Here is a 26,599-nt window from a genome sequence, read left to right as displayed (position 1 = left end):
TGAAGTCCTTTTGAAGTGTTGGCACTAGGCATTTTTAGATGGGGTGGTAATCCACCAGTTAGGGCAGGATGAGGCTGTTACGTTTTCTACCCTCCTTACTCATTATTACAGGTCTCATATCTTGGATCACTCTCATGGGTGAATCTCAGCTCCCCAAACCTTAGAAAGTGTCTATCTTTGCCTTGAGGTTAAGGTAAACTTTCAATAACAGCGAACCTTGTTTTTAGCTACTTGACTCATCTTAATCTCACTCTAGTCTTAAGAGCGTCACATCAGACCTTGTTTTGCATTTAAAATATTAAGCAAATTTATTAAACAATGAACAAGCAAATGATCAGTGATAATAATAAAAATAGGTCTCAAAAATCTGCGACCATTCTGGCAACAGCGGTGAAAGACTGCAGAAACGACCAGAGACTGTGCCGGGATCCCAATACACTGGGTCCTGTCCGTGCGGTGAGCTTTCCGCAATGGCTTGTTGTGGGGGCAGAACCTCTGCCCAGCCACCCACCCCCGAACATGGTCATTGTCGTAAGGGGAGGAGGCAGGGTCATCTTAACTTGGGAGTTCGGCATCCCAGGTCCTCAATGGGACTCGAAGTACGGTCGGTGGAGGTGGTTTACCTCCCTGACAGCTGGCAGAAGTGCAATCCTCTGCAGGGCGGGGTGGGGGGGGTGGGGGAGGTTCCAGGTCATGAACATGGCCTGAACCCCCCCCCAACAAAAGACAAAGGCCAATGAAGTGACACCCTTACAAATAGGACTACAGGAGCATCTCTCGTCAACGGCCAGCATCCCTGCCAGCAAATCATCGGCTGGACTTTCTGGCCTCTTTGACAGGCAAGTGCCCCGGATGCATCTCTTGTGCTGCGGGCACCCACCATTGGGAGTCAAATCATGGGACCTGCCCCTGAGCCCAGGGAAGTCTTCCAGGGTGAGCAGCGACGGTTCCTGGATGGTGCGATCCCGACACCAGTTCTAGGAGGGCAGGCCCGTGGATTTTCCAGGTCCACCACTAAGAACTAAACTAATCGCACAGCTAGGTGAAGAGGGGAAAAGGAAATATAGAAGAGAAAAACAGAGGAAGGGAGAAAGTGAAGAGAAAGAGAGAAAGAAAGGCAAAAGAGGATACGAGGAAAGAATACATTTGTGTTACTGGGTGAGTCCTACAGCTCAATTGACAAGCATAGTTTTCCACTTTTGGCCACATTTATACTTTTGGTGCAAGTGAGTGCCTAGAGTAGGCAACACAAACCTGAAAACCGCGCAGCTAGGACTTGTCCACTGTTGGCAGCTCTGTCAGTCAACTAGTGAGGGAGATGCACATTATTCTGTCCCCAGGCAAACCTGAGGCAACCATAAGGATAACCCGTCCTCCCCTCCAATCCATGTCTCCAAAGATATATTTACTTAAAAAGGTTCAAGAGGCTCAGTTTCTGCTTGTTAAGGTGTTAAACTATGAGAATTATTTGTCTGGTGTGGCTGGCTCACTTATGAAAAGCAGATGGCAAAGCGATGTTGAGAGGAAAGTGCAATGTTATCGTGTGCCCAAAGATTTTTCACCACGACAAATAACTTCAAAAGATGCCCTAATGGCCGACACGTGCAAATTCAACCGTATTGTTACCAACTAACAAAGAGGATTAAATTGGTGTCATAAAATGATATAGTCATCCTATATACAGACTCTTCGGTCCCTACCACAAACCTCAATCCCGTGCAACTGACTCCATCTCTCTTCCTGGTCACTGTCTCAGGTTGAACCAGACTGCTCACAATCTTGCCGGCCTGTTTGACCCGGAGCTAAGTTTCAGACCCCTATATGTTCTCCATAACAAAGACCAACTCTTCAATTATTGTTCACCTGTGCTCCTACCCAGCCTTTTCACCACCTATGCATGCCTTTTTTCACCTTGGGCTTGACTACTCCAATGCTCTCTCCTTGCTGGCCTTCTATCCTTTAACCTCCAAAAACTCCAAAGCCTTGCTGTATATATATCTGGTCGTGCGTAAAGTCCTGCTCATCATCAGCCCTGCCCTCACAGACCTACATTGGCTCCCTGTCCCCTAACACATTAAATTTAAATCCTCCTCCCCATTTTTAATAATCCAGTAGAATTTGAGTTCAAATCCTACCATGGCAGTTTGAGAATTTGAATTCAGTTTTTAAAAATCTGGAAATAAAAAGTTCGTACCAGTAAAAGTGATTGTGAAGCTGTCGGATTGTTGTAAAAACCCAACTGGTTCACTAATGTACTTTAGGGAGGGAAACCTGCCGTCCTTACCCGGTCTGGTCTGTATGTGATTCCAGTCCCACACTAACATGGTTGACTCTGAAGTGGCCTAACAAGCCACTCAAACTCAGGGGGCAACTAGGCTTTGTTGGCGACACCCACATCCTGAGAATAAAAAACAAAAAAAAATGAAGAGTCTGGCTGTTGGGTCTCACTTCGGATTGCAGAGGCTCTCTGCCTCCTTGTGTTGGGTGATGAGATGGCCTTACACCACAGTGTGGCCACTGATTTCTGGTACATTGCAACCATTTGAGCGAGGTGGCTGCTGTGGCTGATGTTACGTTGTATTGATAGGCACAGCCTCATCAGTGCCTACACCAGCTATGTTCCTGTTGCTCCGTATTCCCTCAGCACGTCCAGTGATCTCTGTGGGAACAGCAGCAAGGGCAGTGAAGCCCAGCAAAATGGCTCTGTCTGATCTCCCTGACACCTCAGTGCAGTACTGAGGGAGAGCTGCACTGTTGGAGGTGCTGCCTTTTGGATGAGACATTAAATCGAGGTCCCATCTACCCTCTCCCTACCTAACACCATCAACACCAAGGACTGCAGTGGTTTAAGGAGTAGACCCAACATAGGGTAACTAGGGATGGGCAATAGATACAGCCTTGCCAGCGGTGCACACATCCTGAGAACAAATAAATATTTAAAGCATTAGGATAGGAGGTGATGTTGAAAAGTTGTATAGTGATCAAGGTAAAAAAAGTGAGAAAGAGTAGATGAATTTAGTGAGGTGAGAAGGATATATCTTTAGCCCAGATCATCAAAGTCAAGTGATTCAATGGCACTAAGGAGAGCTGTCAGAATGAATAGAATCACATACACCTCCTAAGAATCAGAAATTGGAGAGGAAAGTGGAAGGAAGAATCAGAAAGAGATGAAACTTGGGTTTCAATGAGAAACAATAGGTGTGGTTGGATAACTGAAGATGGAAAACAACAGAATCAATACTTGAGGATGCCACAGGTATTGGAAGAGTGCAGGTCAAAGCAGATCTGGTGGATACAATTTTGGGTGTCTCAGAGGCCACAGTGGGTTGTGAATCTTCATGTTGTACTTGCGCATTGTTCATGATGTAGTTGGGTAAATCAAAGGGAGAAGGTCATGTTCTCAAGATAAGTAGTAGATACATAAAGGACGAGCTTAGAATAATAGTACAGTAACACAGTATTCAAAAGGTAATGGTATGAGAAAGAAATTGCATCTAGACAGCACCCTCTAGATATCCCAAAGTACTTTACAACCAATGAATTATTTTTGAATAGCCAGATAATTTTTGATGTCCAATGCCAGTGGCAACATCAACTGGCAACAACACATCACCAATGTCATCAACTGTCAATAGGCTAATCCTGATACATTCCCTGAAAGAAAAAGAAAGGAAGGTTTGCATTTAAACAACGCATTTCACGCCCTCAGGATGTCCCAAAGCACTTTGCAGCCAAATGAAGTGCTTTTTTTTTGAAGTGTAGTCGCTTTTGTAATGTAGAAAACGTGGCAGCCAATTTGCGCATAGCAAGGTCCCACAAACAGCAATGGAATAAATGATCTGATCATCTGCTCTTTAGATGTTAGTTGAGGGGTAAATTTTGGCCAGAACACCGGGATGACTCCCCTGCTCTTCTTTGAAATAGTGCCTTGGGATCTTTTCCGTCCATCCGAAAGTCAGCACCTCCGACAGTGCAGCACTCCCTCAGTACTGCCCTGCCCTGAGGTTCCCTGCAGTGCTGACTTATTGATTAAAATGTTTTAGTACTCACATTTCACTTGAGAACATCCCCCTCCCCTCCGGCCCTCTGCCAGCCTGCGGATCACCAGAATGGAACTGACCCTCATGCTTACTGGGCTGACCAACCTGGATATGTCAAAGATTTATTCTGTAAGGCACCTGATCAACACCAGTATGAGCAGAAACTAGCGCCATCTTGTGACCTGGTCTGCTACCAATGCAGAGGCTGTGTGGACTTGATTGATTAAAGATGAGGGATACAAAGCAAGAGTTCTGAAATCATTGAACAGAGAACAAATTGGGACTTCTGATTGAGGAAGTCCTCCCCTCTCAAAAACGAGGGCAAGCATCAACATTAGTTAGCTCTGCCCCAAAAGCCCTTAGAGCAGTCTCCACCACCATAAGGATACTGGATAAAATTGACCAGACATGCAATGGCTTGAAGAAGTTGTTCAGTGACAGAAGTGCGGATTCACTGAGAGATCAACTGAGAGATCATTTTGTTTTATTGAACGAGCTTAAGGCTGTGTGTGAACATGAATTGTCTCCCACTGTTATATATTGTTTTATCTCTGCCTTTTGGTCTCATATTTGAACTAGTATAACACTTGTCATTTCTTTGTAAATTGGGATAGTATTTTGGTTCTTACTTTGTTTTATTTAAGTCCTTTGATTGTTTCATTGCAAATCTTGTGTTTTTTGCTTGTAGTTGATGCTGAAGCAGCCAACTGCAAGCATGGGACAACCTAATTCTCCAATATTAGTTGGTTACTTTTCTGGAACGTTGGATTCCCTTCATTCCGACGCTGATGTTCTGGCAAAACATCCCAGATTAATTCCTGGCATTCTTTCTGAAGAGATGGAGTTATGGAAAAACTTGCATGGCTCTGGGGAAAGAGCAAGGAGAGTGGGACTAATTGGATAGCTCTTTCAAGGAGCTGGCACAGGCACGAAGGGCCCAATGGCCTCCTTCTGTGCTGTATGATTCTATGATCCTACTCCTTCTGATCATGCATTTCTGGCTCATTATTCCCTAGTCATATCCTATGAAGATGAAGTGCGTCGTCTGGTGAAGGGAGTCCTCCAGTTGACATTGTGATGAAGTAACCAACTAATATTGGAGAATTATCCCAATTTACAAAGAAATGACAAGGTGCTTCATAAATGCAAGTTGTTGTTGTTGTGGGGTAGGGTTTAAATTTGCAATCTTCATGATTCAGAATCAACAGTGTTACTAACTGAGCCAAGCTGACACTTGCCAGATGACTGTAAAAGGGGAGAGAGCAGGAAATTGGGGTTAGTTTGGGGAGAAAGCAGAAAAATGCAACCACCGTAAGTTTAGTACAGACAAATGGGGCTGAATGGCCTCCTCCTATACTAAAATTCCTTTGGACTGTGAGATGGGAGGTGGCCTATGTCAGACATTGCTGCTCAGTCAAGACACCATTCCAGTCACAAACTGACAGCTGACATGCTGGAATTTTCACTTTACTGAAGGGACAGTTTCTAATGTTTGGGTGGCTGCGTGCCACGGAGCCACAGCTGATCACCATACTCTCCAACAGCAGTGGTCCTCATAACACCTTGACCAAGAGATGCTCTGGCTACGATCAGATTACTTATCCCAATATGTATATACACACACAAACACACAGGGGGTAATTTTCACTTTTGAAGGCAGCGGAAAGCTGGCAGTAGTGACGGGCTGCCCATTATATACCCCACCCGACCTTCGTTCTATTTATGGAAGGGGGTGTATTGGGGGGGGGGGGGGGAATCTGCTACCTCCAGTTTTCCACCACCTATGAAAGTGAAAATTGGCCCCACTCACTTTCCAGTGGGGGTCAGTGGACAGTGCTCAGCAACAGGGACCCTTACTGATTTTTCGCCCCCCTTCTTTGGCCTGTGAACACTGAGATCCTCTGGGGTCCCCAATTGCTGCCTTTAATGCTTCACTTGTTACCTACCTACAGTATCAGCCGGGTGGCTCAGTTGGTAGCACTCTGGTTGTGGGTTCAAGTTCTACTCCAGAGTCTTGACCTCAAAATCTAGGCTGACACTCCTGTGCAGTACAGAGGGAGCGCTGCACTGTCAGAGGTGCCACCTTTTGATGAGAGGTTAAACCGAGGCCCCGTCTTCCCTCTCAAGTGGTGTCCTGGCCAATATCATATTGCCTGTCTGTTTCCCTACATTACAGCAGTGACTACACTTCAAAAGGCTTCAATTACCTGAAAAGCACTTTGGGACGTCCTGAGGTCGTGAAAGGCGATATGTAAATGCAAGTCTTTCCTTTTTTTTTAACGAAACCCTTACTGTGATCTCTGTGAGATTGGCTTCCCAAACAAATTGTTGCCACTCTAGAGGCACTGGGGAATAATTTATGAATAGAGTATGAAAGGATGCATCAGAGTTGCTGGGTCGTGGATTGGTCTGAACTATATTCTACCTTGCGGCTTTGCCAATGAGACTGACTGATTCAATCGCTGTTAGTCAGTCGCCAGTCAGACAGCACTCCTGAGGCAGAGAGAGAGAGAGAGTCAGTGCAAAAACTCGCTGAGGATAACAGGTTGCAGTAAAGAAGATGATGTTTTGCTGGGGAGACGGCGTGTCTTCCCAGGTGGGACTGTTGAACAAGGAAAGACACCAAGTCATTTCAGAGCCGCAGGAAATCAAACATTTACGGGGCCGGACGGTGAAAGAAGTTTGTTGTGGGGAAAAGCACTCGGTGTTTCTCCTGGCCGATGGCACCGTGTTTTCTTGCGGCGATAACAAGAACGGACAACTTGGGAGGAGGAACAGCAAGTCTCGCTTCGGTAAGGAATCAAACTGAGCTGGGAGGAGGGGGTCGCGCAGTGGAGTGAGATCCCCTTCACATTACTCTCCATTAGACTGTGCACGATCAGTACACGCCAGGCGCTTTAAGATAGTTTCAATCCTAAGTAGACACTTGTTTACAGTTATTCCTATCTTGTGTGTAAACGTAACGATTATTTTGATCAAACTCTCATTATAAAGCAGTGACAATGTAATGAAATCATTCTGGTTTAATTTTACATACAGGGACCCCTTCCCCTCCTATCCCATGCCCGTTACATCTGGTCCCATATCTCTGCGCCCCCAGTGACTGGGAGACTTTCTGTTCCTAACTCTACAGTTTCGTTTTCTCCTTCCGCTGTTCTTCTCCAGCAATACTTTTCTTCTGTCGCAGTTTCGATTTACAACGTTGACACTGAAATATTTACAGTGCAAAAAAAAACATTCAGGGTGTCATTTATTTTCAGTAGAAAATGTTGACAGCATCAGTGCAGATGTTGTCATTCTACGCGCGGGACCGTCTCTGTCTCTCCCCCCTCCCCATTGGAAAGAGCCTCTGCTTTAATTTATTAATTATTGAATTTCAAACTCTCCTCGCTTTGATAGTTAATGAATTTAGACTTCAGCCAGTGCTAGTCCCCTCCCAGTATATCTTTAGTCTCCTCATGCATGGAACTGGGTGTATTTCACTAGTATTAAACTATATTATGTACACACTTACAGAAAGAATCTCACCTTGTAAAAATTGAACAGCAGTACCTTTATGTACAGGGACCCCCTCCCATCCCCATCCCAAGCCCGTTACACCTGGTCCCATATCTCTGTGCCCCCAGTGACTGGGAGACTTTCTGTTTCCATCTCAACAGTTTCGTTTTCTCCCTCCGCTGTTCTTCTCCAGCAATACTTTTCCTGTGTCGCAGTTTCGATTCACAACGTTGACACATAAATATTTACAGTGCAAAGAAAAAAAACATTCAGGGTGTCATTTATTTTAAATAGGAAATGTTGGCAGCATCACTACAGAGATTGCCATTCTGCCGTCTCTGACTCTCCCCCCCTCCCCATTGGAAAGACCCTCTGCTTTAATTTCTTAATTATTGAATTTCAAACTCTCCTCGCTTTGATAGTTAATGAATTTAGACTTCAGCCAATACTGGTCCCCTCCCAGTATATCTTTAGTCTCCTCGTGCATAGAACTGGGTGTGTTTCAAAAGTATTAAACCACATTATGTACAAACTGACAGAAAAAAATCTCACTTTGTAAAAATTGAACAGCGGGTCCAGAAATATAGTTTATTACAGAGGCATAAAGGGAAAAATCAACAATTTGTGAAAAAGGTATCCATTTATTTAACTATTACTTTATATAGAGTTAACTATATAAAGTTAACAGAGGGTGGTGAATGTGTAGATCAGACTGCCCAGAGAGGAATGAAAGCAGATAATATGGAAATATTCAAGGGAGTATTGGATAGGTATTTGAGGGCGTGGGTGATTGAGGGGGTATTTGTTTTTGGGACAGACCATTTAGTCCATGGGGTCATTTCCAGTTCTACACGTTCCTGCGTTCTTATTTACTGGGGGCTGTAAAAATATGGGTGGGCGTGTTATTATCACAGGCAAATGAGGCTCATGACATGTGGTAAGTATAGCATGCTTGGGCAGAAGAGGTGACTTTGCACCTATGGTTCCCAAAGCTCTCCACCACTGGGAGTTTCCCTCGCCTCATGTCTGAGTCTCTTGTAAATTAATTGATAGACATTGCTATGAATAGTCAACATCGTCATTATCATTGTATCATGTGGCTACCAGGATGGTAGAAGGCCAACTGGATGGACCTTGGTCTTTTTTTGACTTGCTAGCGACGTCCACATCCCAAGAATGAATAATTTTTAAAAATAGGTTTAAAGACATTCTTGTCCTGAATCTCTCTTGTGATGCTTCTAAACTGGGCTGTTCCTGGTTGGGGCAGGGAAGAGTAGGGATTTATTGCTCTGAGATCTATTCTGGTCTAAAGCAAGCCATTGGACTTAATGTTTCGTTATGATTTGTTCTCTGATTTCCCCCCTTTGCCCTACGGAGATGCGATTGGCTTCTGATTGGAAGTTCTCCGCAGCGACGCACCTGAGATTGGGAACTCGGCCAGTCAGTGTGAGAAGAATAATGGACGAGCAGCCGCACTGCCTTGTGGAATTGTGCATTGGTGCTGAAACAGGCTACAGCAGTGACTGTGCCGCACTTGTCAAAATGACAATAAATAAAGATGGTGTAGAGGCAGATACGGTCAACTACTCAGTGACATCACCACATCTCCCTTTATATATATTATACTAAATCAAAAGCAAAATACTGCGGATGCTGGAAATCCGAAATAAAAACAGAAAACGCTGGAAATATTCAGCAAGTCAGGCAGCATCTGTGGAAAAAGAAACACAGTTAACATTTCAGGTCGAAGACCTTTCGTCAGAACTGGAAGAACTGATTTAAGTGTTTAATTCGCTGCCACTTCTCTCCCAGGATTGCCCCACCTTGAAGAAGTTCTGCTTTTCTCTCCAACGGGATTTCCGTTTGTCTCTTTTACCTTGTTCATCTTTGTTGCACTTTACAACCTTCCAGTCTCAACATTGATTTCAATAATTTCAGATCATAACCACTGTTCCCAATTCTTTGGACAGCAGATGCTGGTTATGGTTCTGCTGTTGCCATTTTCAGCTTCTCTAGACACACCTTTTGTTTCTTTACTTGTCCCATTCACTCCTGCCCTCTGCCCTATCACACACCTTCCCTGTTGTTCTTACCTCCCCTCCCCTTCCTCCACCTTTTCCTGGCTCTGTACTTGTTTAAAAACTGTTAAAACTTTAACTTCTTCCAGTTCTGATGAAAGGTCTTCGACCTGAAACGTAAACTCTGTTTCTTTCTCCACAGATGCTGCCTCACTTACTGAGTATTTCCAGCATTTTCTGTTTTTATTTCAGATTTATAGTATCTGCAGTATTTTGCTTTTAAGATATTATCAGAATCAATGTGTTTAATTTTTAATCCAGGAGCCATTGAATACAATGTCAAATCTCCTTCCCCAATGAAACTCGGCTACAGAGATGGCCGAATGACTGCTGTGAATGTATGCAGGATAAGGAGTGAAACGATTCAACTTAATTTCTGGAGAATAAACATACATTTGAACTGGTGCCCAGACTGCTGAGACATGTTTGAAATTTGTAACTGTACCATTGCCAATAACGCTGGAATCAAGTGAAATGGTATCAGAGGATCAAATAATAAACCTCTTTTCCATGTGTTTACATTTTTTTATTGGCAATTCCTTGGTCAGTACAATTTTTGTCATGAATAATACATACATCTGTTCATTTTACAGATCAGATAATGGCTTTTAATACGGTGAAGGTTGTCCGTGTGGCCTGCGGCAAGCACCATACCTTGGCTGTTTTTGAAAATGGATCTGTGTTTAGCTGGGGAGATGGAACTTATGGACAGCTGGGCCTTGGAGAATGCCAGAGCATCGTTTCACATCCAAGGTATGAAGAAATGAGTCCATTACCTGTTAAGTAATGTACTTGCATGTTGTTAACTGAACATTAGATGGCCCCCTGATGGGAGTAAGCACACTGTAGCAATTGCATTCCAAGATCTCGCTTGTGATACTTTTGTTATTCTTTGACAGAATATTCCAGAGGGTCTGGAAATAAAAGCAGCTAGTCATAACCACACCAATTCGAGTGTTTATACACTATCAACTGCACACACTCTAGTAATAAATAGTAATGCTCACATTACCAGTGACACGGTATAATTCCCATTTCTCTCAGTGGCCAGTCATTCTTCCTCTTGGAAAAGCTTGGTAACATCGGTTTGGTACTGGATGTATGAATCATAGGTACTCCTAGGGAAACAGGCATCGACCTATGTCGAGGATGGCATACTAGGGCTTGTTCTCCAGTCGCATGCTCCCGGTCAGAAGTGGCACTTGGAGGGAGCACTGGTCAGCAACTTAAATTAACGGACAGAAAATCAGTGAGTGCGGGCCCATGTGTTCCAGGTCATTGCTCCCAGCGAGCTGACCTTTTCTGCCAGGAAAAGAAAGAAACAACTTGCATTTCTATAGCACCTTCATCACCTCAGGACATCCCAAAGCACATTATAGCTAAAGAAGTACTTTTGAAGTGTAGTCACTGTTGTAATGTAAGTGTAGATAGACAGACAGATAGACGGATGGACAGATAGATAGACAGATAGACAGATAGATAGACAGATACCTAGATGGATATGTAAGAACGAGGCAGAGGCGAGAGTGCTACCGCTCAGCCATGGCTAATCCTGATCAGACAATTAGCTCTATTCTCTGAAGATTAAGGAGGCAAAGGTCCTTTTGATTTATATACACTATGGTCACAGTGTCTGAAAGCAACAAGGGTACAATAGACATTCCCCTGAACCCTAGAGAACTGTGCAAGTTGGTTGGATCCCTGCTGGCTTTTGGGATTGCACGTGCTGTTCTGTGCCAGAGCTGATGTACTGGTGGGCAGTCAGCTATTTAAAGCATCCAAGGACTAAACACAGGGTCAATCCTGAGAGGCCTGGAAGCTACCCGTGGCATAGGAATTGAGAGCTGTGGTTATTTTGCCTGCCACAGGCAGGGTGGTGCTGACTGAGGACTGGTCCTGCAGATTATCCCTCAGGAGCAGGCACAGGTTGGGTTAAGTGCTTCTCTGACCAGCCTGAACGTTTGCTCCCATTATCTCTCCATCACAGACAACAAATTGCTTTTTAGTCCAACCGTACAGCCCAGAGGGGATTTGATGTCGGTGATTGTGATGTGCAATGAAGCTTACGTTCCAGCTCTGTCTCCTGTGGGGAATCTGTAATGCTCACAGGATCTTTACCTGTCCAAGAGATACGATAACTTTCAGATCAGGTTGGAACTTTCACCTTGTCCTGAACAGTAGAACCGGAGGATACGGCCTGTGCTTGAAGGGGGGTAAATTCAAAACTAATCTGGGGAAACAATATTTCAGTGAACGAGTGGTCAATCTATGGAGCAGGTTCCCCAGGGAGATGGTGGAAGCTGTTAGTATTGATTCATTCAAACGCAAATTAGATAGATTTCTTTCATAAAATAACATTTTGGGATACAGTATATGAATAATTTGAGATATGACATATGGTAAATGTAACATGCTTGGGAGGAACATGTGACTTTGGACCTATGGTTCCCAAATCTCTCCACCACTGGGATTTTCCTCACCTCAAGTCTGGGTCTGTTGTAGGCTAATTGATAGAGATTGATTGCTATGATTAGTCAACAACTCCATTATCGATGTACCATGAGACTACCAGGATGGTAGAAGGTGAACTAGATGGTCTTTTATCATCTAGCAATTCCTACATTCCTATGGAAGTAACAGGTGTCAATGGAAAAAACAGGACCAATTGGTGATAACCATTAACAAGCCTTGACTTGGTATTATTAAACAGTCAAAATTGGAATAACAACATATTAATGCTCTTTTTTCACATTGCAGAAATCTTGTAAAGCACTGAAACCATCAACGGAGATTGTTGGTGCTGTGACCATAATGTCCCATTCCTTTCAAAGCCAACCTTCATGAATGGTAGCAGCAGGAAGCACCCTCCCCGCCCCCCCCACAGTTGTGCAATAGAAATGAAACAGATTTTGGCACCAACATTGGTCCCGTAATTATGTAATCAGTCACACACCCTTCACATACTTTGATGGGAGAGTTGGAAAAATATTTTCCTTTCATTTGCAGGAGAGTTGAACTATTCAGAGTTCCGATAGTGCAGGTTACATGTGGCCATTACCACTCGCTGGCTCTTTCTAAAGGTAACACAATATTATTTATAAAATATAATTTTCAGAGTCATGCCTATTGTTGGAATTCTAAGTAAAACGTTTGTCCAATCCCTTTAGATGGTGCAATCTATTCCTGGGGACAGAATAGTTATGGTCAACTGGGACTTGGTGAAGGATTCAACTCCCAGATACGTCCCCAATGTGTGATATCTCTGACTGGGATCCCAGTGGCTCAGATCGCTGCAGGGGGAGAACACAGCTTCGCCCTGTCTCTCTCAGGGGCAGTGTTCAGTTGGGGAAGAAACAATCACGGACAACTGGGACTCAACGACACAGAGGGTAAGAACACATCGGAGCACATTTTCTTCTAGATGTTAATCGGATGCCAGTAAAGAGATGAGGCGGATCAGTAGAAATCGAACAGACTTTTCATCCATTAATGCTGCCACTTTGAGTCTTGCTCACGGGAGTAAATTAGCAGGGAAAAAAATTCACAGAATTATAGTTCCCCGGGTGCAAAGGTCAGAGAAGAAGGACAGGCACCCGGATCACCAGCTCTCCATCCCTTGCCCTGGTTTTCTCGGACATTCCTGGTTGCACGGAGTGGAGCCTGCAGAAAACGTAGGCCAAACGGAGCCACATAGATGAGGCGTGAGGGACATCCCGACCTTCCACCTCATTTCCCTGGTCTACCGCTTGATGGGCATCCCAGCACTGGGCGCTTAAAGAAGATGGCTTGCCCCCGCACTCCACCAACCAGAATGTTTGCAAGGTTTTGAAGGCAGGATGGAATATTTGCAGGTGGGCCTCATGTTTGGTTTTAGGCCCCACCCCAAGATCTTGAGATTGAATCAGGACCTTCTGGCTGTCCATTTCCATCAGGAGTCAGGAGGTCCTAATCACTGTGGAGACATTTACAGCTGCCCCTTGATTTTCCTGGCCCTACCATAGGCCCAGTCAAGGGTCAGGTCATTGCCAGAACTGGCCCCAAGACATTTAAACTGCCGGGTACAGGAAATCCAGGAAATCTTGGGACTGGACATCTGCAGCGGGCTGCTCCTGTCAAGTCCCCGGGCAGGGCAGAGAACCAGGAAAATCAGCTCTTATTTCTTTTCTTTACTGTGCCATCTATTATCACCTTTATGAATTTGACGGACAGCCATTGCCACTATCTTTGGCTCACTACTGCACACTTCACAGCTTAATGAATGAAATATTCACTATTTACACCAGTTAAGTGGTAAGATGGCTGATTCAGAAGTGTGAAAGGAGCACTATTACTGATGAATAATAATTAACTGGCTTTCTGCCCTCTCCACTATCCCAAGTGACCATTTTGATTGATGGCACTTAAAAAAAGAGTTAAAAAAAACTTTACCCAAAAAGGAAAATATAGCCCTTTAACTTTCCTCCTTTCTTCCCTTCTTCTTCTGCTGGTTTGTTCGGGAGTACGGCACTAATGTTGGGATTGAAGGAGAGTGCCAAACGTTTCCCATCTACTGATGGTAAAAATGCTAAATGCTAAGCAGAAATCTCCATTATTAAAGCAGGTTGTTATCTCCACAGATAAAGTCAATCCATGCTTTGTGAATGAACTGAAGAGACTCAATGTCACCTACATCTCTTGTGGGAGTCAACATACTGCTGTACTAACAAAGGTACGCTTTCAGTCAATACGCTTAGTGGGGCCTTCTCAATAGTAGCTGACAAGTTAGAAATTTTAGAAGTGGAGTTATAAATAGACTACCAATTTATTATAGGAGATAAATACAAGAAGTTTATTGGTGCAGTTATCGCTAATTGATATTACAGTGTCAGCCATGGCTCAGTTGGTAGCACTCTCACCCCTGAGTCAAAAGGTGGTGGTTTCAAGCTCCACTCCAGAGACTGGAGCACTTATTCTTGGCTGACACTCCAGTGCAGTACTGAAGGAGTGCTTCACTGTTGGATGTGCCATATTTATAACAGTGACTACACTTCAAAAGTACTTCATTGGCTATAAAGTGCCTCGGGACGTCCTGAGGTCGTGGACGGCGCTATATAAATGCAAGTAAAAAAAAAAGTCAGAAAAGTACTCGAGTACTCAAAGGTTTTCCTCTACCTTCGACAGTCCAGTGCTGGTACCGGTTGTGTGGATGAGGAAAGTGGCACGGAGACCCGTTACACCAGATTTGTCAGTCTTGGTTCAGTGTTAGCACTCTCACCTCTGAGTCAGAAGGTCATGGGTTCAAGCCCCGCTCCAGAGACCTAAGCTCATAATTAAGTTGACAGTTCAGTGCTGTACTGAGGGAGTGCTACATTGTTGGAGGTGCCGTCTTGCGGATGAGATGTTAAACCGAGGCCACGTCTGCCCTCTCAGGTGGACTTAAGGATCCCGTGGCACTATTCAAAGAAGAACAGGGAAGTTCCCTCTGTTGTCCTGGTCAATATTTATTCCTCTATTAACGTCACCAAAATAGACTATCTGGTCATTATCTCATTGCTGTTTTGGGATCCTGCTGTGCGTAAATTGGCTGCCGCGTTTCCTACATTACGTTAGTGAATACACTTCAAAAGCATGTCATTGGCTGTAAAGCCCTTTGGGGCGCCTTGAGGTCACGAAGGGTACTTTATAAATGCAAGTTCTCTTTCTTATTCCTGCCTGTTTTTGGCCCCTCCCCCCCTCCCCCACCGCCCTGCAACATATCTTCCGGTGTCATTTCCGACAGTGCAACAGCAGTCGACCAAATATGGGAGAATGCATTCAAATGAGATGATGGAGTGACAGCAGAAGTCCCATTTTCCACCATTATCGCTGCAGTAACGCTGGACACCACTCACGCCAGCATTTGATAGGTGTCCCGTGTCACTAGGCAACAGGAACGGTCAAATGGCAAAAGCAGAAACTATTTTTTTGAAGAGGGGGAGTTTCCAACACTGTCCCTTATCGGTGCCATTTCCTTCTGAGAGTGGCGGCAGCCAGAAGGCAACAGTTGGGGAGGCTGGTTTCCTCTTGGAGCCATGCAGCAGAAGCCGTTTCCCACCCCCAAATTACCCCCATGCCCCCTCCATCACCACAATCATGGGGGGCTCCCAAATGCAGGCGGAAACGCTACCACGACCAATAATATTTAAATGAGGCTGATCCGTAAAATTTGCTGAGGTCAGTGCGTGGATCAGTTGGACGGTCGGATGTCTCACTCCACCAGGAGGAAAATCCCTGCCAGCTTCCTTTGGCTATTTGCTCATAATATCTGCCCTGATAAGTCCCAAAATGCTCATATTGTGTATTGAATGGACAATAGAGTGTACGGACTCCTGAGCCTTGATGCCTTAATTAAGGTCTGTCTATGGAGTATATTATAAAGAACAATTCTATCCCTAAACTGTCATTGGTTTTCCTTAAGCGCATTGGGATGTTTGTCCACGTTAAAGGCACTATATAAATGCAAGTTATTGTTGTTGTTGGCAGTTTAACTACATAGGAACATAGGAATATAGGAACAGGAGTAGGCCATCCAGCCCCTCGAGCCTGCTCCGCCATTTGATAAGATCATGGCTGATCTGCGATCTAACTCCAGTTAGAAAAATCCAGTTGCTATCGTGACAGGCGTTGGATGTCTTCAAGTCCAGTTGCTATAGTGACAGGCGTGGGATGTCTTCAAGTCCAGTTGCTGTGGTGTTGACGATGTGACTCAATAAGCAATAGAACCTTGAGTCAAGTCCCTTCCATATCTTTTGAGAAGGGCGGTCCTACTGTAGGGTGTAACGTATCTCCATGCAACAGCGCTGCTGTGTTCACAGATTGGGCCTGGTGCTCATTTTTAAGGCTGAATGAAATAGAAAAGAACAACCTTGCATTTGTATAGTGCCTGTCAGGTTCTCAGAATGTCCAAACTACTTCACAGCCAATAATTTAATTTTTAAAGTGTGTTCATTGTTGTTATGTGGGCAAATGCAGCAGCCAATTTGCGCACAGCAAGGTTCCACAAACAGCACTGAGATAACTGAGCAGCTTTTTGATGGTGTTGGCTGAGGGATAAATATCTCGGTCCTGAGAGCTTGAATTGACCCAGCATCCACAGTCTTTTGGGGGGAGAGAATTCCAGATTTCTACTAGCCTTTGTGTGAAGAAGTGCTTCCTGATTTCACTCCTGAATGGCCTGGCTCTGATTTTAAGATTATGCCCCCTTGTTACAGGATGGAAGCGTACTGACATGCGGAGAAGGAACCTCCGGGCAGCTGGGACTGAGCACGACAACCGACGTGACCACCTTTCAAAAAGTGGAGCAAATGTTGGGCGAGGTTTCCCAGATAGCCTGCGGCAGGTGGGTAACAGCGGAGCTTGAAGCACAGTCAGTCCGTTCTCCTCCTGATCCCTGGGTTTGATTCCAGCCCACTCTGATGAGGTGAACACCACATTCATCAACATACTGTGCAACACAACATATTTTAAAATACCTATTTTAAAAAATGTTGGTTAACTTGGATTCACTACAATGTGCTTCCAGCTGTGGGATCTAGGTTCATGTATGAAGGGGAGACAGTCCCTGCTGTAACATGTCGTTGGGCAGTTTAGCCTGTTTCTATGACTCAAATAAAGAACTTCGGAGGAATTTCTTTACACAGAATGTTGAGAATGTGGAACTCACTGCCACGTGGAGTGGTTGAAGCAGATAGCATTGATGCATTTAAGGGAAGCTTGATGCATACATGGGGGAATGGGGAATAATGTTATTTGTTATTTATATTAATGATTTGGATGAGAATTTAGGAGGCATGGTTAGTAAGTTTGCAGATGACACCAAGATTGGTGGCATTGTGGACAGTGAAGAAGGTTATCTAGGATTGCAACGGGATCTTGATAAATTGGGCCAGTGGGCCGATGAATGGCAGATGGAGTTTAATTTAGGTAAATGTGAGGTGATGCATTTTGGTAGATCGAATCGGGCCAGGACCTACTCCGTTAATGGTAGGGTGTTGGGGAGAGTTATTGAACAAAGAGATCTAGGAGTACAGGTTCATAGCTCCTTGAAAGTGGAGTCACAGGTGGATAGGGTGGTGAAGAAAGCATTCAGCATGCTTGGTTTCATTGGTCAGAACATTGAATACAGGAGTTGGGATGTCTTGTTGAAGTTGTACAAGACATTAGTAAGGCCACACTTGGAATACTGTGTACAGTTCTGGTCACCCTATTATAGAAAGGATATTATTAAACTAGAAAGAGTGCAGAAAAGATTTACTAGGATGCTACCGGGACTTGATGGTTTGACTTATAGGGAGAGGTTGGATAGACTGAGACTTTTTTCCCTGGAGAGTAGGAGGTTAAGGGGTGGTCTTATAGAAGTCTATAAAATAATGAGGGGCATAGATAAGGTAGATAGTCAAAATCTTTTGCCAAAGGTAGGGGAGTCTATAACGAGGGGGCATAGATTTAAGGTGAGAGGGGAGAGATACAAAAGGGTCCAGAGGGGCAATTTTTTCACTCAAAGGGTGGTGAGTGTCTGGAACGAGCTGCCAGAGGCAGTAGTAGAGGCAGGTACAATTTTGTCTTTTAAAAAGCATTTGGACAGTTACATTGGTAAGATGGGTATAGAGGGATATGGGCCAAGTGCAGGCAATTGGGACTAGTTTAGTGGTATAAACTGGGCGACATGGACATGTTAGGCCGAAGGGCCTGTTTTCATGTTGTAAACTTCTATGATTCTATAAAGGGATATGGGGGCATGGTGGGAACAGGTAACGATGGGAGAAGGCTTGTGTGGAGTATAAACATCGGAATACATACGTTGGGCCGAATGGCCTGTTTCTGTGGTGTAGAATCCATGTCATTCTAGGTAATTTTTGTTGGTATGAGCCCATGGCATAAAGCACCTCTAAATGGCACTAAATTGGCTAATCTACTTACAGAGGTCTCAAGGATGACTATAATAATAGATTTTAGCAAGAGGGGTGCTTTTTTTGTCCCAGCAGAGGGAGCACTAGAGAACAAAACACTTTCCTATTACAAGTGCACTTGATCTCCAAGTGCTTAATGCTGTCACTGTGACGATGGGAAAGAGTCCCGTTCCTTAATGCTAATGCTGCTCCCTACCTTGATGACCACAAGGACATTGTCTTCTTTCAAAGATAAAACTGGCTTATTTTTGGTTTTATTTTAAGTACGACCATTTGTGGAAACCTGAAAAGAAAGTCAAGAGATGAATATCTCATCCATGCTTTTGTTATTTCCAGACTTGACTATTCCAATGCTCATCTGGCTGGCCTCCCATCTTCCATCCTCCATAAACTTGAGCTCATCATAAATCGCACCAAGTCCCGTTCACCCATCACTCCTGTGCTCGTGTCCTACATTGGTTCCCGGTCCACCAATGCTTCGATTTAAAAATTCTCATCCTCGTTTCCAAATCCCCCCATGTCCTCGCCTCTCCCTATCTCTGTAACCTCCTCCAGCCATAAAACCATCCAAGAACTTTGCGTTCCTCCAACTCTGGCCTTTTGTGCATACCCCACTCTCTTCACCACACCATTGGCAGACGTGCCTTCAGCCATCTAGGCTCTAAGCTCTGGCACTCTCTCTGTAAAATTCTCCACCTCCCCACCTCTCTCTTCTCCTTTAAGATGTTTCTTAAAACCTACCTCTTCGACCAAGCTTTTGGTCACCTGTCCTGCTATCTCCTTTGGCTGCGTGTCAATTTTTGCCTGATTACACTCCTGTGAAACACCTTATACGTTAAAATTAATGAAGAAATTCTGCATGTTGACTTTCTCACCAGCACAGTCACAGATGCAAAAGAAGGAATCCCAATGGATTAGTTCATATGAGTAATCTTTCCCACCCCGCTCTGCCCATTGGTCTCCCATCGCACAACAATACCAATACAACAGAGAGTGTGTTGTTGCTTCTGTTTTTCCGCTGTTATGAATACAAAGAGTTAAGGAGATTCTTTGAAATACCATCACAGATCACAGCTTCATGTTTGATATATGTCCTTTAAATACATGTCAATAATATGTAAATCATTATGACGTTTAGTTATTCTCAAAATCTATTGGCTGGGTTTTATAGTTCTTGAGATAATGTCACTAACATCTCAACCTGCCTCCTAAATGTAAGCTGGGAAGCAGGGTTGCTGTCTGTGTGACACAAGTAGGTTGATTTTATTTGCTGACTTTTATTGTTTAGTTATCACACCCTCGCCTACATCCCATCCTCCGACCTCGTCGTTTCGTTTGGCTTTGCAATCCGTGGAAAGTTGGAGAACGATTCGACAAGGAACCGAGTCCATCCAGGTAATCGCACCCCATCAACTCATTCGAGACTTTGCATTTAGTTTTACTGCAAACGCTGCTTTAAGCAAATTAGTGACAAGAGCTCATTATCGCGGAGAGGAATCATCACCAGTACACTCACCCTTTTCCTTCTGAATACTATTTACATCGTTAAAGGTGAAGTGATTTTAAATTGGCAGGATTTTTCCAGCCAGATTTTAATGTGTTCCCTTGGACCTCCCCCTCCTTTCCTGCTTTTTGTTTATATTGCTGCAGTTATTCATCATTGGCTGATCGCCCGTGGCATTGCTCATGCAGATTCACAAGAGTGTATTGGTGCTCCTGTGGGTATAAGTATGGGGATCTGCACCTCCTGGAGCTGATGTCGCTCCATCTAGTGGTAGAAGCATGCAGCTGCAGGCGTAACAGTGTGACAGGTAGCTTTATAATGGGAAGAGCCCATCAAGACGCCATCTAGAGGCACGACAGAATATTGATGCCCAAATAAGGAGTGTGTGACATACAAAGCACAGGTAATATATTGTAGATGATCATTTTTTTCTCTTATATGTTCATTGTAGCACAAATATCAGCTTCCATCTGGGTTACTGGTGTGATCAAGCTAAAAACATGCTTCCTGGTTTACTTTGCTACACTGAGAAAGTACCAAGTCAAATATTGTTCTACCAAAATGTCTGTTTGTTGCAGAGTCACAAAATGCCAAAGTTCACAAGATTTTCGCAGGAGCAAATGCCAATTTCATTCAGACTCAGGTAATCTCTCCAACTGTCTGCATTGTTAGATTTCAATGCAAAATGACCTTGTGTTTTATTCCCCAAACTATGACCTTCAGCTAAGTGCCTGAGCTGCCCCTCCAAATAATTTTCCCATGCACATATACACAATCATACCATCATTGTCCTCATCTACCATGGACACCCATCCTTTGCTGTGCTGCTACCTTATTCTGCACCATCAAAAAGAAAGTCTCTAGACAGAATTGTAAATGAAGTGCAATCAATTTTTCTCCCATATCTGGTAAGTGTACATGAGTTTGGGGCCTCTTGACCTGGTGCATCCCCTGTAGAACAGTGTATGGTCGCTGTCTTTCCTACCCTATCCTACTACATCTTTTAAATGCCTCCACTGTGAAAGGAGTAAGTGAAGTACGGGTTTGTTCTCTGCATCCTCCACCTGCCTGCAAGATGTCCCTTCAAACAATGTTTACATGGCGATATACTGCATGTGTTTGCATGCCTGTGTGACCATGTGTAAGGGATTAGGGGGAAAGGAAGAATAAAAGAACTGGGTGGTACTAACCAGGAGCTTGCAGGAGACTCCAGTTTCACACTCTGCCATTCTTTCTACGCCCTCATCACCAGTGATATCCAGATTGGTCCTTTCAAAGGCACTCAAGTGCTTGCAATCGCAAGGCTCTCCTCCCATGTGGGTCTGCGCCCTGTTCTTAAGAACCAACTTGTCTGGAAGCAGAGAAGTATGTTTGAGATTTTGGAAGTTTCAAGAGAACGTAAAATGTGTGTGAGTAAATGAACATGCATCATGCAGCTAGATTCAGTGGGAATGATTTGATGCGTGAAGCGATTTTAAGATATAAGTTTGCCATGGATTCTAGTTGTAAGTTGCAGCTTAAATATGTGCCCTGCTGAAATATGGGCATGAATGGTAAGCAATAAAAGAGCTGTAGGTTGATTACTGGCCTTGCATTGGCCAGCAGTAAATATGCAGCAGGTTGATAACACATCATGGCATACCTGGGCTATCTACCTACTATATATCATACTCTTTGGTAGCCTTACTTTGGCAGCTTCCTTAAATCTGCCATATTCTTCAGCATCTGTTCCCAGGTCTTCCAGGTACTGTACCCAGCAATGACCTTGGTCACCACATCAGTTTACTGCCTCCAATTCTTTTTGACTTCCATTATTTTTTGTTGCCAGTTATTTCTTTCTGCTACACAATTTTTTTTTTACCCATTCAAATTTTTTTTGTCCTTCACGCTTAGCCACTTGCCTTATAATAGCAGCTGCAGCCCTTTACTGTGCTGCAGCAGTGCCGGAAATCCCACCCCCACTCATGCATGTCCATACTCCAGCAGAACACTCATTCAAGCTGCAACTCACAACTAAAATCCATGGCATACTTAAATCTTAATAGAGCTTTGCACCTATTATTCCCAGTAGATCCTTCCCACGCCGTATGATGCGTGTTCATTTACTCACGCACATGCTGGAATGCAGGTGGACATTTGGATGTCACGGTATGGGCTATCGATAGTAGTCAAATTCCATGCCGGAATAGCCAATTCCAGAAGTTTTGGCAAGAACAGCCGTGCTCCAGGTGCAAAGCCCACTCCTCACCGTTCCCACAACTGGGATGCCTCACACGGAAAACCTAATCAGGAGGACCCTACAAATCACTGTTAGCGATAATTATGTGGATGCTCAATCTGCTGGCATCAAATTCCTCTCCCCATGATTTTACGAGTGCATTAAACATATATTGAATAACATCACTAACTATAATTTGTAGCCTTGAATGTACAAAAGTCCTCCTGCCCCTATAATATGCCAGGCCAAAATACCAGTTGATATCATATTAAAATTGAAGTAAATTTTCTTGTATTAGAATCATAGAATTATACAGCACAGAAGGAGGCCATTCGTCCCATCATGCCTGTGAGAGCTCTTTGGAAGAGCTATCCAATTGGTCCCACTCCCCTGCTCTTTCCCCATAGCCATTTCAGGCAGTGCTTTCCAGATCATAAAAACTTGCTACTTAAATTTTTTTTCCTCATGTCGCCTCTGGTTCTTTTGCCAATTACTTGAAGTCTGTGTCCTCTGGTTACCGACCCATCTACCACTGGAAACAGTTTCTCCTTATTTCTTCTACCAAAACTATTCATGATTTTGAACACCTCTATCAAATCTCCTCTTAACCATCTCTGCTCTAAGGAGAACAACCCCAGCCTCTCCAGTCTCTCCACAAAACTGTGATTCTTGCATGATTTGTGGTTTAAATGGAATACTCAATGGTACGCCACTGGATACCGAATTCATCACTCCTGTGAGCAGGATCTCTTGCACTGTGGGCCTCCTTTGTGGGATTTGTTGCATGGCCAATGGCTTGCTGTTAAGTATATATCTTTAATTCGTGTAGGTCACACTAGTTACCAGTTGAGTTAAACTGCAATTGTTTTACAAATCTGCCGGTTTACTGTTTAATTACCTAACTTGCTTTTCAGCCTCCAATTCCTGCAGCTGACTTCCGCTACAGAGACAGTGCGCAGCAGATCCTCACGATGGATGAATCCATTGTCGATAAATGGATAAACACAGATGATTACAGCAAAGAAAGAAATTATGCAGAAAAGTCAGTACTGTTTATATCAGTTCTATGGTTTCTGTTCTAAGCATTTTTTAAGTTAAGTTTTCACACCCATCATAGCCGAAAACATTTGCTATGTTCCGTGAATTCTCAGCACTGGGTCACTCTAGTGGCACAGCTTGTTGGAGAACAAACAATCTGTGTCATGGAGAAGTAATATCATAGAATCATAGAGCACCGAAGAAGGCCATTCGGCCCATCATGCCAGTGCTGGCTCTTTGAAAGACCTATCCAATTAGTCCCCCTCCCCCCACTCTTTCCCCATAGCCCTTCACATTTTTCCTTTTCAAGTATATATCCAATTCCCTTTTGAAAGTTACCATTGAATTTGCTTCCACCACCCTTTCAGGCAGTGCATTCCAGATCATGACAACTGGGTATGCACCTTTCTGTCTGTGATTCCCCATGTGGTAAGTTTACTATCTCGGAGCTACTTTGCCAAGAAGGAAGAACATCTCATTGGAGAGTGAACCAATCCAGGATTCTCTCTTGTGCCATGCAATAGTCAGTTACTAAGCAGTGGTGACATCCAGATGTCTCTCAGTTGGGTGATGTGAGAAGCCAAAGAAGGGACACAATGCTTTCTGAAAATGGAGGCCTAATAAATATTTTAGAGAAGGAAAGTACTTAGTGAGAAAATGATTGATTAAATGTGCCCTTCACTGATTTGTTATAAATAGAAGGCATTGAACGATCTACACAAGCTCACTATTGTTTTTCATGTTAGAATTATTTTGTTTTCTTATGTTAGAGAGATTTGTTAAAAGATATCACAGTCTTAAATGAGCAATACTCTTACTGACTCAATATTTTTGTCTTTCATGTGAAAGTGAAATTGGTTTAATATTTTCCTCCTCGTCCTGCCTCACTGGGAGTTTTCTGAGGAAAAGGTGAGTGGGACAGAAGCTAAGCAATTAAATCAATCTGAAGTGCAACAGACGTTTTATAGTCTGACTTTGAAGAAAGTAGAGAAAGAACTTGCATTTATATAACACCTTTCATGAGCTCAGGACGTCCCAAAGCACTTTACAGGCAATGAAGAACTTTTGAAGTGTGGTACCTGCTGTAACGTAAGAAACGAGGCAGTCAATTTGTGCACAACAAGGTCCCACAAACAGCAATGTGATAATAACCAGATAGTCTGTTTTAGTGATGATGGTTGAGGGATAAATATTGGCCAGGACACCGAGGAGAACTCTTCTTTGAAATAGTGCTATGGGATCTTTTACGTCCACCTGAGAGGGCAGACAGGGCCTCAGTTTAACATCTCATCCAAATGTCGGGACTTCCGACAGTGTAGCACACCCTCAGTACTACACGGGAAGTGTCAGCCTAGGTTTCATGCTCAAGTCTCTGAAGTGGGACTTGAACCCAAAACTTCTAACTTAAAGGCGAGAATACTACCAACTGAGCCACAGCTGACAAGGCTACTGAGGTGTGCTTTGAAGGCCAAATGATTAGCATGTTGTTGGTCAAGCTAAATTGATACATCATCTTCCAGTTTCTATTGATTTTGTAACTTGGTTTTGATAGGAGAAAATAAAAATGTTAGCTAATAGCCTTACCAAGAAAAAATACAGCTCATTACAAGAATGGTGGATTGGGTAAAAACCAGATTCACTTTTACCGTCAAAGGGAAAGTCTCGGCTGCTGATTCATGTGTTACGAGCAGTCGTTCCGTAAGACAGAAAATGTTTTGGACTCGGATCAGAGATGTGCTTAAATGAAGAGCTTGGACTAATTTCATGCAGCAACTTTACTTGTTTTGTGAAGTATTATGTTACTGGTGTATTAAGAGTTTTGCTGCTTGCCTTATAGTGATGGAGACCAGCTCAAAACAGGGAATGACCTTTTGAGCATTGACGTGGAAGCAGCCAGAGAAATATTTGGGAAACTTACCGCAAAGGACTGGGTTGTCAAAAGGGTAAATATTTGCACTGTTTCATTGGGATATTCAAATAATTCATGCTTTCACCTCGTGAGTTCTGGACATCCATTACAGTGTGTAAAATACATATCTACATTATCCATCTTAATAACATTTAGGTTTGTTAATTTTTCACACTAAATGAAATGATTAAAGTTGGAGTTTTAAAGCTAGATGGAACAACCTAATATTCTATGTTTAAAGATGGAGACTCAGCACCCAGTATCACTGTAATAGGAAGAGAGAACTTGTATTTATATCGCACCTCTCAGGATGCCCCACTTGCACTTTTTGAACTCTGTGAACTCTGGGATGGTTGTTTATTGAATTAAGGTGAATTAACTAGTTATATATTGGTTCACATTTTCATTAAAGGTCATGGATTTGTTTTACAGATAACTTCAAGCCTGGCGTCAAAATTAATTCCAAATCTTAAGACATTGCGTCGTAACAAAGAAGCATTGATGATTTACGTCATTCTGTCAGAGTGCTTCGTGATGCAACAAGATAAGAACATGAATCATCTGGTTATTAGCTGTGCGGGAGCGATTGCAAGGCTAGATGATGCTTTAAAAAGCACTCTGGGTAAGAGATCGAACAACAATGCACATTGTAGCTCTTGTGCACGTATTCAGTTACAGAGATAGAAGTAGTTGTGGAGAAACTGAAAAGGAAGGGTATCAGTACTATATTTCAGAGTTGATTCTAGCACTCAATTCTCCAATCTAAATTAATTTGCATAATTATTCACAATTCCAGGTGTAAACTCAGACAGGTCTAGGGATGACACCACTGAAAGGAGAGGAAAATTGTTTGTTAAGTCAACTTTAAAGGGATGTGGACAATGAAAGGGTAATGTCACAAGGAGAAGGATGAAATTTCACAAAGCATCTGCAGAGCCTTAAAAGGTATCTCAATTCATCCACCGCCAAAGCCAAGGCTGATGGGGTAGGGGATTAAGAAATAGCAGGCCAGCGATTAACGGAAAGGGACACAAAGGTGCAGACATGACGGTGCAGACAATAGAGGTGCAGCTCAGCACCTGACCTCCTCTTTGATGGCTGTTAAAGTCAAAGAGGTGCTGCTTGAGGTTCTTGTGAGGAGGGTTGTCCTCTGTTCCATTCTGGAGCACCAACCCATAGGTCAGCATTGTAGCCTGACTGCAAGGAGGCGGAGGCAAGTTTCAGGCTACAGCTGACCACTGCTGACCACTACTGTCCCTGTGCATGTGCAAGCTCTAAGATGCATGGTAGCCATTGATGTTCTTGCAGCTGATGGCCCTGCTCGAAATCTGCCCCTCTTTTGGCCTGGATCCTGAGAAGGTAGATTCCAATGACCATCACCAAGTTG

The 26,599-nt window shown here is 43.6% G+C and overlaps 2 protein-coding genes across 3 annotated transcripts in view; one reads left to right on the top strand and one right to left on the bottom strand.

The window, feature by feature from the left end:
• Positions 1-7,614, bottom strand: part of LOC137329873 (probable E3 ubiquitin-protein ligase HERC3) — an 88,208-nt gene extending 80,594 nt beyond the window's left edge. Inside the window, exon 1 of the mRNA XM_067994452.1 lies at positions 7,569-7,614. The gene's annotated coding sequence lies outside the window, so the exon portion shown is untranslated. The remainder of the gene's footprint in view (positions 1-7,568) is intronic.
• The window catches only part of LOC137329909 (probable E3 ubiquitin-protein ligase HERC6), a 42,791-nt gene continuing 22,535 nt past the window's right edge, over positions 6,344-26,599 (top strand). Inside the window, exons 1-12 of one of the 2 annotated variants that reach the window (XM_067994454.1) lie at positions 6,344-6,832; positions 10,210-10,369; positions 12,623-12,696; positions 12,784-13,005; positions 14,233-14,324; positions 16,846-16,973; positions 19,832-19,938; positions 20,626-20,690; positions 23,180-23,307; positions 24,153-24,212; positions 25,141-25,246; positions 25,645-25,834. In XM_067994454.1, the coding sequence (XP_067850555.1) occupies positions 6,601-6,832; positions 10,210-10,369; positions 12,623-12,696; positions 12,784-13,005; positions 14,233-14,324; positions 16,846-16,973; positions 19,832-19,938; positions 20,626-20,690; positions 23,180-23,307; positions 24,153-24,212; positions 25,141-25,246; positions 25,645-25,834 (1,564 nt within the window). In that variant the 5' untranslated portion in view covers positions 6,344-6,600. The remainder of the gene's footprint in view (positions 6,833-10,209; positions 10,370-12,622; positions 12,697-12,783; positions 13,006-14,232; positions 14,325-16,845; positions 16,974-19,831; positions 19,939-20,625; positions 20,691-23,179; positions 23,308-24,152; positions 24,213-25,140; positions 25,247-25,644; positions 25,835-26,599) is intronic. The other variant, XM_067994453.1, reaches the window with a different exon arrangement.

Source organism: Heptranchias perlo, chromosome 1, assembly GCF_035084215.1.
Source record: "Heptranchias perlo isolate sHepPer1 chromosome 1, sHepPer1.hap1, whole genome shotgun sequence".
NCBI lineage: Eukaryota > Metazoa > Chordata > Chondrichthyes > Hexanchiformes > Hexanchidae > Heptranchias > Heptranchias perlo.
This window is presented reverse-complemented; position numbering and strand designations above follow the sequence as displayed.